The sequence below is a fragment of the Pleuronectes platessa genome, chromosome 17 (assembly GCF_947347685.1).
Source record: "Pleuronectes platessa chromosome 17, fPlePla1.1, whole genome shotgun sequence".
NCBI classification, from domain to species: Eukaryota; Metazoa; Chordata; class Actinopteri; order Pleuronectiformes; family Pleuronectidae; genus Pleuronectes; species Pleuronectes platessa.
Genome location: NC_070642.1, coordinates 14960799 through 14973345, shown reverse-complemented (window position 1 = coordinate 14973345; position 12547 = coordinate 14960799). Strand labels below are relative to the sequence as shown.

The 12547-nt window shown below is 42.6% G+C and overlaps 1 protein-coding gene across 11 annotated transcripts in view; it reads right to left on the bottom strand.

The window, feature by feature from the left end:
• nhsl1b (NHS-like 1b) overlaps positions 1-12547 on the bottom strand; it is a 93636-nt gene that overhangs the window by 20267 nt on the left and 60822 nt on the right. For 2 of the 11 annotated variants that reach the window (XM_053445365.1, XM_053445368.1), the window contains exon 1: positions 1893-2220. The exons of the other annotated variants lie outside the window; for them this stretch is intronic. In XM_053445365.1, the coding sequence (XP_053301340.1) occupies positions 1893-1947 (55 nt within the window). In that variant the 5' untranslated portion in view covers positions 1948-2220. Of the gene's footprint in view, positions 1-1892; positions 2221-12547 lie in introns of those variants that run through there. 11 annotated transcript variants of the gene reach the window in all.

The window sequence follows — 12547 nt, the reverse complement described above, 5'->3', positions numbered from 1 at the left end:
GCGTCATTGAAAGCTTGCGATGCTGAGTGTTTGCTGCAAGTGCTGGTTGTGAGCAGATAGATTGAGCGTACTGTGATGGTCTACACGTGTCCTCACACATGCGGTCTTGCAGCGTGCCTGCACCGATCACAATAATCAATCCAATACATCACGAGGCAAAACTCGCCTGACCACAAGTTTTGGGCTGGAGAGTTGCACGAGACTGACACAAAACCCACTGGCGCACAGTTCAGCTGTAACACAGTCTCAAATCTTCTAGCTCCAGCAGCTACGCTCAGCACAGGTAGCCCTCCCCCACCCTCTACTTCTGATTCTGGGGCTTGAATAGACCTTAGTCAGACTATAGACAGGCCAAGGACATGGGGACTGCAGATACAAAGCCCATATTGTCCCGCTGCATCAGGCTCTACATCAGGCCTTTCAGTGCCACAATACCCCCTAGCACAGACCCAAACACGCACGTACACACACACACATATTGTGGACTGGACTATGGCGCGAAAGTCTTTCAGAAGTCCACTAATTCCTCTGTTCATTGACATCAACTCTCCCTGCGCCCATTAACAAACAGACTGAGGGCAAACAGGCAACTGCAAACTGCTGAAAAACAAAACCCACAAGGTGCATCAGAGCTAAAGAGGCAAATGGCTACTAGACGTTGCACCCCTGGAAAAAACATCTGTACACGCACACACACACACACACAGAGTATTAGCTGTCATGATCAATACAAGGGATCAGACTGTATTGACAGCATCTACCATAATCCTGAACTAAATCCTTTACCTGATCCCCACCCACCAATTAACTTTCATGCATGAAACCAATTTGTGTTTTGTGAATGTCAAAATGGTCAGGTTAGTTTTCAAAAATATACATTAGGAATATTCAAAGGAAAACTTTGTAGAGTTTATTTAAGTAAGTACGCAAATAAGTATATATTTAATCATCTTTCATTTCTAACAAACTATTTTCTACCCGTCACCTTTTAAAAGGAAAAATGTCAATAATTTCCCTGAAAGCCAAATTTCAACCCGAGGCTCCTGTGCACCACTAAATAGAAGCCAGGCTTAATTAGGCATCTACATAGAATAAAAAACACTGTATTTCAGTAGCGTTGAACCGTCCTCAGCTCAGGAGCAAAGTGGAGGCATGTGTGCGATAGAAAGATAAGCAGTAGTGAAATGCTGAGCTAATGATTAACAGCACCTCAGCCTTGACTTAAACACACACGCATGCTATAAATACACCTGAGATTAGATTTTGCGCAAGCAGCTCGCCCCGTATCAAGCAGGTCTTTGTGTAACATTCTCACCTGATTAAATACGCAGCCCTGGATCAAATATTTGCCCTAGAGTATTAACAAATCCTAATAACTGTAATCCCCATGCTTCAGAGACAGTTCCTTAAATGAAGTGCTCAAGTTAGCTGAAATGTGTATTCCTAAATAAAGTAGTTGTGCTTTTAAGTAGCTCCAGCTGAAAGATTTACAAATGCTGTCTTGCCAGTTCCTGGTAATAGTTGTCAGCTCTGTGGAGTCTGGGGCCAGTTGTTACCTGGTAACAGGGTGCAACAGAGGCGGGGGGGGGGGGGGGGTATAGTCGACCCATAGGAAAGCAGGAGTTGTAATAGAATTATTCACACAAATAATTAAAGATGTGGCTCCAGTTTTGATACAGAAAAGTCTCAATAACAAGATTGAAGTGGTTATTTAAAACACAGTTTAAATAAATTCAGGGAAATTCTGCCGCTCACAGTTATAACCTAGTAACCCTCTTGTCAAAATGATGCAAAACAAGATACATTGGTATTCATTATTTACTATGGAAACTATGTCCAAACAACTTTAAACACACGATGATCTGCACTGACCACATGTAAAAACAACTTACCCTTCCTCTTGAAGTATTTGATCACAGATTTTAACGAGGTCCCAATAAATACCATTATTCCACTTGACTGTAAGTGTCCTTTACTTGAAAAAAGAAATGTGTCCTACTGAGACACAAAAAAAGGACAAATCCGGTGAAAGAAGAGAGGATGACGGAGCGCTGGAGTCGGCTCTTCTCCGCTCACATTCTCCCCACACGGCTGAGTGTGTGTGAGCGTCAACTATACGCTGACAATGAGTCTCTACTCCAATCTGTCCCTCTCTAAACACACACGGTCCACCGCCACTCCCCCCATCATCATCACCAGCACCACTCCTCCCTCAGGCCGCTCAGTCCTCAGACACACACCAACACACACACAAACACACAGCGGGAGGGGTTGTAGGACCGGCCCCTCTGTTCCTCTGTGCTTTGGTTACCAAGGAGTTCTGGCTGCCTCTCCCTTTATTTCTCATCATCAGTTGTTCTCTCTCTCTCTCTCTCTCTCGCTCTCTCTCTCTCTTTCTACGCTCTTTCTTTCTTCTTCACTCTGCAGGACTCAGCATGAAGCTGAAAGTCAAAATTGTGTTATGAGAATGAACAGGTAAACTTGTTTCTCTCTCTCCTTCCTTTATTTCTTTCCTTTCCCTACTTTTCAGCCTGCTCTGTTAACGGGAAAACTAATCCGTGCCCAGCCTCTCTCGCTGCCATGACAGACTTATCTGGGTGAATATTTATTAATCTAATTAAACTATCAGTCACCATGATAGAAGAACCTTGTACATCTTTGTAAAAAACCCTGATTTTCACAAGGTATTCTCAGGAGGACGCAGCTTCCAACTGCACGTGTGATAGAAACAGGAAGCATCATCACATAAAAAGCACATTGATCTTATTTTGAACTATTTTAGTCTTTGCAAAACACAATTGCTGAAGAAGACTTCACAATAAAATGTCTTCGACCAGTACAAAATGGATTATGATTTTTATCTCTACAAAAAATGTTCTCTGGATGATTCGTATCTTTCGCAGCCTGCTGTGAGCGTGCACATGGCCACTGAATCGGTGCCACATGAATATATATCGTGCACAATCCTCCCATTGTCCAATCCGCACACAATTCATCAAACACACACACACACAGAGACAGTGATGGCCCCTCCTCTGCGACCGTATTTCTTTTCAGACAAAACGGTGGAGGAGAGGAGGGGGGCAAGGGGGAGGTGGGTGTTGCGGCATGAGCTTGAATGGGATTGCAAATGATCCTTGAATTTGTGGGTTAAAAGGACCCTCCTCCCCCTTCCTCCCCCTTCCTCCCTCCCTCCCTGGACCTTGCTCATCTGAACCTTTCAGGCCTGCCTGTGAAGCGCCGTTTGCTTTTATCTGTTTGGGTTTCGTCTCAATGTTCCTCTAAAGTCTGCACCGTGTCTGTTTGCAGTATCAGTTTAGGCTTTGACGGAGGTTTCACAGTCATAGGTCCAAACACATCAGTACTGCTGTAATTTTTAAATTAGAGTTTTAATCCGCAGGGGCCATGAAGAGTTCCTTTAGTCCATCTTAAAGCTTCCATAACCCTTTAATGATAACCACAGTCATTTAACAGTAATTACAGAAAGCCCACCATTTCACATTAAAGCTGAGCAGTGTCAACACGTTATAATTAAAAAGGTGGAACCAAAGTTCCTCTGCACGTGTCCAACTTCAACTTTAAATCTTTTCATCGCAGTTTTTTGGACATGAACGTCAGATAAGTTCACAGCAACATATTTGTGGGCAGCTTCTATGTGTTTAGCAACTCTTTTACATCCGGAGATATTTGCATTATATAATCTTTACGGTGTTGCATCCATGGTTTGTTAGAAATAGCATCAACAGCCCCCCTCGCTGTGAATTGTCCTGCCCCCTCTGACATTTTGCAGACATTTTACTAGAGGGCTTCTGTACAGCTCCTCCTCAAACTTTTAGGAAAATCTCCAACTTCAGAGCATGTCTGGAAGCAGCTTATAATTTATGAACCTGAGACCGAAAATTTACTTTAAAGCTCTCATAACCCTTTAATGATAACCACAGTCATTTTAGCGTAATTACAGAAAAGCCACCATTTGACATCAAAGCTGAGCAGCGTCAACACTATGTAATTAAAGGATGAACCTCCACGTGTCCAACTTTTTATAAAGCTCTCCACGTTTTGTTAGTAGCTTCTGTTTGGCTTGTGTCGCACTGTTTGGCACGCGTGCAACATTAGGATAATTAATGCAGACGCGAGTCCAAGCAGCATCACTCATTAAAAAGCCTATTGTTCTCAGGTTAGTATCAACACACACACAGACACACACTCACACAGTGCGACAGACAGGTCAACAACTCAATCCGCTGTAGGAGGGCTTCATATCTAGGCCACTTCTAGGATTAGGGCAATCTATCCATTCACTCATACATCCATACATCCTTCCGCTCATTCAGTGCAGAATGGAAGCCGCCAGCACAAACAACATCAATCTTTCATCTGTTCATACTTAAAGCAGCATATAAAGGAGGAGTGCAGACTCAGTGGATGAAGCTCGGACCTCAGACTAGACAGAGTTCAAGAATATCAAAGATTATGGTGTTTAAAGCCCTTATTAGCCCCTGGCTATACAGATAATAAATGTTGATTACCTAAACTGAGGCAGTATTTGATTACTCTCCTCCATAATCCTTAATGTTAAGAATTGATGCCACTAGCTGTGAGCAAATACAATCCTGTAAAACCTACATGTTGAAACTAAAATCAATTTCTTGAGACAATAGCCACTGGCATTAATTGTGTGGCTTTCTAATCTGTTCTGAAACACAATCGAGCAATCATTAGCCCTCAACCAAACAATCTCAACATATGCTGATTAGTATCGGGCCCCTATGGCAAGACATGCAATTATCTCATCTGTAGAGCCACCGGCAGCATGTTCACAGGAGGAGGTGGTGACAGGAAGAAAAGGACGAAGAAAATAATTGAGGGCGATGTGAATAATGAACAGGTCTTTTTTTTTTATTATTGGGTGTTGAAATTAAGACAAAGATGAGACTGACACTCGTACATCATTTTGATTTCCCCATCAAGCTAGCGAGATCCGAAAGTATCGCACACACCCATTTGTATTTATTTTAATTCTTAATTTAACTCATATTCCCTCCATCTCCAGATCTATCAGTCCCCAAAGTGCGCACCCCCTCCCCCCCCCCCCCCCCCCCCTCTGAAAATCAAACATCCTATAATCAAACATCCTTTCAGAAAGTGTATGAATCTGACAGGTCTCACCTTTTCATTTTCTAATTGGACTTAAGAAGAGAGAGATATGATCCTCTAAAACCCCTCAACTCTACCTGATCTGCTAATGTCAGATCTCTCTCCCCGTCTCTCCTCTTCCTCCTCCTTCCATCTTATTTTCTTTCATCCTCTTTCCCCCTCTTTCTTTTACACATAACCCCCTTTCATGGCCACTAATGTAATCTAGCCTGTATTGATTTTAGTCTGCCTGCTCTTTCTTTTCCTGGGATCTCTTGTTCACGTTCCCCTCAGTATAAAACCTGCTGGTGAGAGATAAGCAGCCAACTGTGAGGTGTTGGAATTGAACATGGAAATTATTCATATTTGTACAAGAATATATAAAATAATAATGGAGAAAATGTACCAACATTTAAAAAAAAAGCTTCTATACACCATCATTATTTTTCATCCCCCCGTTCTTCCCTTTTCGTGAATGAAAATCTATAATTTATAGCATGTACAGCAACATGTTCTCCCCCCCCTCCAGCTTTCATCTCTACATCCCTGTGAATGAAAGCGACGCATCAGGGCTCAATGGGAATCTGATCACTTTGGTCTTCTCTCTGAGATGTAGAGCGAGACATGAATAATCTATCAGTGAAGATCGAGAGCTGCAGAGAGGAGATGCTGTGAAGGTTGAGGGGTTTCAAGAGGTTTAACCATACTAACCGGCAGGGTTTTCTTTACAGACTGCACTGGTGATTCCAATTAATGAATATTTACAATGTGGCATCAGTCTTGGTGAAAAAGGAAAACTTGTGTCACTGGTTAGTGTCTGAGCTGTGGGATTTAAACTGTACAAACAAATCTGTTTTCATTACAGAGCGGTTAAATGTCAAAAGCAATACTCTGTTGATGTTGATATCTCTGGCGATGGTCAGGATTATACAAGTGTGCAAAACTCTCCACAGTTCATACGCAGTTGGAAGCAAAGTTGGTCTAACTTATCAGTGCAATGTTTCTATTTGACAAATACAAATATTTAAAAACTGAATGAAATGTTTAAATGTTTTAATATTCGTTTGTCGGAAAACAATTGGAGATTAAGATTTTGGAGCCCTTCCTTTTTTGAAATGTTGGATAGAAAAATTGAAATTTATATTATATTTTCTTCACTTTCATTTCACTCACCTCATGACTATACAGAAACTCTTCCTCAAACACTCACTAAAGCCATGGTGACGGAGAGGCTGGGCTGAGTAAACAAGAGGCCATAACTGTTTGTCTGGTGCTAATGATTTTAGCATGGGGTTAAGTTCCCGTGCACAACTGTCTCATACACACATACACACACACACACACACACACGCTCAAACATACACACATTCCCGCACTTGTTTGACCTTTTTCTGACACCAAACTCAGGCTTTCTTCCCCTCTCTCTCTCCCCCCATCTCTCTTTCTTCCGTTGCACTTCTGTCTATTCAGCACGCAGAGGTTACTGGGTAACTCCACTCCTCCACCCACCCCCCACTTAAACCCCACCCCACCTGCCCTCTCCCCCTCCCGGTCCATCTCTATAGCCCTCTCTCTTCTGTTCTCTTCCATCTGACCTGCTCCATTTAAGCAGCTGGGATTCCTTCACATACACAATCACACACACACACATACACACCCTCCACAATCACACACATAAATTCTCACCTCCTTCCGAGTGCTCTCATTTAATCACAGTGCGCACTTAAAGAAATGGTTGGTCTCCCCCTGCACACAGCTCACCAATCAACACAATATATTCTACAACCGAGATGGCCGATGTCGTCAATGGAGGCAGCAAATACCTCTCTGTTCAATATGAAAGTCAACGAGCCCAATAATCAGTGTATTTGCATGATTGCCTGCAGAAGATGGCAGGTTTAAAATGATGCCTGTCTGAAGGGAGTGTCTGTCAATTTCTGGGACAGATGTACTTCAAGCTCCTGGAGCACTTACAGCATTAAGGTGGGACATTTTATCAGAGTTCAAGTTCACAAAGAAAAACACTGCATTTTGTGTGTGTGTGTGTGTGTGTGGGCTAGGATAATCATCTCAATGAAAAGCAGAGGGGCCCTTCCTCTATAGGCCTCTCCTCCTTTGTGATCCATGAGAAAAACCTGAAAAGTCTGAGTGACAGCCCTACGGACGACACCCTGAGCATGCCCACACACCATCACTAACAGAATAAGACCCTGTTCTCTGTGTTTGTGTGTATTTCCTGATTCACAAGCATATGTCTGCATATCCTAGCCTTGATGTGGCAACGCGTTTATTTGGGTTTTCTGTTGGAAACACCATGTAGCTGTGCTCTCGCAGCTTGACGTGTGTGAATGTGTACATATCTGAGAGATGACTTTGAAAAAGGGCCCGACACAATACTAACTGAGAATAGAGATGCTATCAAAAGCCAAACTTTGCACAAAGAAGGGCAGCGGGAAGAAGAGACGGGAAGCAAAGTTTGAGAGGTTCTTTGATGTGGTGGAGGCAGAGCCATTTTGCTGAGTAGTGATGCGAGGCGGGATAGAAAAGGCAGCGTTTAGAGGGACAAAAGAAACGAGAGAGGAGATAACGACAACTGCTGTGAGAGTTCGGGAAGGAGCAGATGAGAGAAGAAGGTAGATAGATGGAGTGTGAATGCAAAACATCCAGAGACAGTCGATCAATAAAAACAGATATACACAGGAAAATACGGATCCGCAAACACACACAAAAGTTCCAGCAGTTTTGGCGCTCAAGCCTAATTTTCTCTTCCCTGGCGTCTGACCTGGGCGCTCCCTACTGACCCCCTTTGAAATTCAATCCAGGATAAAAGAAGAAAGAAAGACAATGAACCCGGATAGAGGTTATTACTGTGAGACTCTGTTTGAGCATGTGGACAGACAGGACTGCATTAGCGCCTCGTCTGTACTGAAAAACAATGCTAAGCACGTCGTCTTTGGGCCTCAATGAAACAAGAAGCGGGTAAGAAAAGCTTAAAAACAAAGATTAGGTCAACTAAGAGCAATAACGTGGAAGAGCGTGATCTGACAGGGAGGCATGCCAACCGTTAAATAAGACCTTCCTTTATATTCATTCAACTAGGAAACCTTTACAGCCCCAATGTTAGGTTCAGCACAATAAAAGGCGGGCCACTATTAATATGTACATGCCTGTTGAGCAGGGAGCTCAATGCTGTTATTTTACGAGCAAGCTGATTTGTACGACTGAGTTTTCGGTGCCATCGGAGAGGGTGGTGGTTTTGTTGTAGTCTTGAGGCGTTTTATGTCGCAGTCAGGGTGGATTTGTAGCTAACCGTCCGTTTCCATCCTGGCAACAGGGCTTTAAATCATAGACAATCCAAACCCAGTGGCTTGTCACCCCCCCTGAAGTGGGCGAGACAATAAGCTGAAACTGAACAAGGTCTGTTGGAAAGCGGAAAGGTTGGAGGTTGGCAGGACAACATTCCAGTGCATGTTTTTCCTGTTGTTTGGATGGGCTCAAGTTGGATAAATCAAACGTTTTTATCTAGTTTTAAGACACGATAGCGGCATGGTTTTATAGATGGTAATGTCATTCAGCAGCTGGGACTGTTGAGCCGTTTTAAGCTATTACCTGTGGGTAAAATCTGGAGATATTGTGTCATAATTGAACAGCGATGAAGAAGGAGAGCAAGCAGGATAGACATTCAAAGGATTGAACTTGGCTTAAACGACAATATGTAAGTTCAGCCACAAGGGGTTTTAATCAATAAGAAAATAACTAGTTTCATGATGTGTGAAAAGGAATGGGAACATGGGAGTCTTCTGTCATACGTCGTTTGACCCAGAAGTTCTAGCAGAGATGGGCAAAGCCACGGGTAAAGCAGATATGACGCAAATTACGAGGCGACCAAAATTAAATCTGTAACCTTGAATAAAATTGGGGATTTCACAAATCCAGCAGTTTTCTTACCATCCAGTTATTCAGCTCATCCCTGATCTCTATTCAAACTACAGAAGCTGCGACACATGTCTGACAACCTAATAAAAAATCATTTCCCAGTGAAACCCACCATACACTCACTGGTAGTGTCACATGAAGACAGACCCTTAGCAGACCACAGACTACATTAAGAGCCATTACCATCCAGCCACGCTGTCTCCACTCATATTGACTCCTTGCCCTTCTCAATTTTCAGTGGAGTCTCGGAGGATCCGCAAAATCGATAACCACAAGGCCTAAGTGTGTGTATGTGTGCGTGGGTACAGTCCCCATGTCCTATGCATGATGATAGGACGTCTCACCGCGGCATTGCGTTATAATGGCTTACGGCAGGCTGACATCATTCTGCATGCCTCTGGTTATTGTGCATGTGTGGATGTGTCGCCTGCACTTAGACAACAGACCTTGTTACAAATACTAATCTAGACCGTAAAGTCCGCAATAAAGGCCTGAAAGATCTTTATTATATCTCTGCACCCTTTATCTTTTTTGCTTTGTTTCTGCATTGGACACATATGCTCTTGCCCATATAGGTTAAATTACAACACATGTGCCTATAGTCTACATGCATACAAGCATGTAACCATGAACAGCTTATTATCCACAAGCATGTAGGATGTAGGGATGCCTGCACATACTACATTATGGTTGCTGCCATGCTAGTTTCCTGACCTACATTTCAGCACCAGGGTTGTCTGTTCCTCTCTCCTAAGGGCCAATGTGAGTAAGTGTATGTGAGTGTGTGTTACCTCCATCCTGTTCATACACCACACCATACACCAGCACATCATTAATCCAATTTTATAATTAACTTCACATACAAAAATGCCATAAATCAGACATAAATACACACAAACGACACACTGTGGAGTGCCTTGATTTGTGTGTGTGTGTGTCTGTGTGTGTGTGTGTGTGTATGTGCGTGCGTGCGTGCGTGCGTGTGTGTGTGTTTGCTTATACAAACCCACAGTTCAAAGCCCCACACAGAAAAACTCACAACTGGCTTAATTAAAAGTGTGATGTGATTAACGTCCAAGCTGGGATAGTGACAGAAATCAATGTGTAGCAGCTGGAATATTACTTCTTTTACTTTAATAATATGATTCATTAGCATCAATATTTCACTGCATAGTTTACACTGAAAGCTTTCAGCTTACAACAGTAAAAATTGATTCACCAAGACTACGGTAGTGTTAGTTTAGTGTCAGGTAATGAATAATCCTTGTTTTCATGCAGCCAAACACATACTCGAGTTTGTGAAAGGAATATTATACAGCAGTGTGTCGCCTCTGCTGTTACCATTAGTCTGGTGCTCAGGCTGCTGACGACAGGGTCTTGTCTGATTTAGACACAGTAGCACAGACTGAGCTAATTTAGGTTAAGTGCCTCCAGTGGCTCAAGGGCACAAAGCAACAAGCCACCTGGGGCGAGCCAGCATGTGTGTGTGTGTGTGTGTGTGTATCAGACTAAGGGGATACCAAAGGGAAGTGGGTTAAATTCATATGTGGTTATCCACAGTTATCCACTGCAGCGAAATTGACACTATGGCGTTTGACCCATTTCCCACATTGCACCTCACTTCTCATCAGCAACAACAGTAGGTCATTTGGGGTAGGGGAGGGGTCGCAACACCAACGCATCCAATCAACAAGCAGAAATGCAACCGATGACCCAATGAATACAAATATACAGTAGGAAGCGAGCAAGACGATGAGCCTCGAGGTGATGGCACGACCAGGAGGTCAGATTTGAAGTCGGATGTGAGTTCTGGTGGTTGATATTGATTCGTGTTGTTAACCAATACAATTACAATGAATCATTGCATTTGGCTCTGTTCATTAGGCCTAATCATTGATCCATTCTTCTCTTTGTTGGTTGTTGATCTAGAATTTGAGGCAAGTTTAATGCAAGCGATACAAGTTTGTAAACATGTAGCTACTCATGAACCTTCTGCAATTTCATTATGGTGACGCCCATACACAAACCTGACCAATCAGGTGTCAGTCTAGTTTTTATAACATCAAACAACTAGTGAAAACCAGGTTTGCTTTGTTAAAAATGAACATACATCAGTGTTTGAAGGACTAACTTAAAATGAAAGAAACCATCTTAAAGATATTTTTTTTTTTAATGTGTATTTTCACGTAGTAGTTTGGTCCATGTCCCATCAACTAACATGGCGGAGGCAGGGTTATACTGCAGCCAGGTCTCAGGTGGCGATCAAGTAACTTTGGCTTCACTTTTGGGGAGTTGTTATGGCGTCCATCTTATTAAACGGACTACGGTTTATTGCTGATCTAGTTTGTACCACTCGTACTAGCAAGACAAAGATGGAAAAAATACAAATAAAATAAGTAATATTCTTAATTTCAAGAACAATACAAAAACATTTTCACTTCCAGCCCAGTGTCATATTATACCTCGCAACAGCACCAAGATTCAGGCGAACCATTTGCATTGAAATATAAAGAAGAGTATAATCATCGTCAGACTGTGATAATGTATTGATCCTCTCTACAATGAGCATGTGTGTAATCCGAGTGTAAAGATAGAGATAGAGGGTTAAACATGTCTCAGGACAGGCTTAGTGCTCAGAGGATGTCGTAGATCAGTATCATCTGTGAAACATACACACACACCCACACCCACACACACACACAGAGATTGGTGTGAGTGTCATCTGATTTATCAAACACACTGTGGGATGCAGTTTGCAGAGTGTGTGTATGTGTGCAGGGGTCATGCATCCATTACACCCAGGTTTCTTTATTGATAATCCGATGCCGAGACCTCGTCTGGAAAAGACATAGGACCCCAAATCCACTTAAACCCCACCCCACCTGCCCTCTCCCCCTCCCAGTCCATCTCTCCAGCCCTCCCCCTTCTGTCATATGTCAGCAATAATGGAAGAATAGCAAGAGCAGACCTCACTAGGATGTAGTGATTGCAGCCTCCTAATGGGCCCCCGGGGAAACAATACTAGCTTCGTGATCAAATACTCCGAAAATTTGGGACTGCCATTATTCCAGATTAAATTCCTTGTGTCACATCACATGGCACTTTTTGGTGTAGATAAATGAGGGTGTAGTGTCTAATGGCAAAGATTAAATCCTAATTCTATTAGGTAATTACCATAATCACATTAATATGTAAATGTTGTCACACACAGTAAAGCATTGTGTGTGCTCTAAGTTAAATTTCTAAATTGGTTGAAACGAATGATTAAAAGAAGATCAATGTTTAAACTAAAAACACTAGAAGCACTTTCATCCACGGACTGAGACTTACTCCCTCTGCTTCTCTGTGTTATAGCGCCCCCTTGTGGGGGAAATGAGCAACAACTATATCAAACATAACTGTTTTTACAATGTCTTCTCTTTAAAAAAGGGTTCACAACAATTTAGGAATTTAGTTTCTGCCACAAACAAAAAAA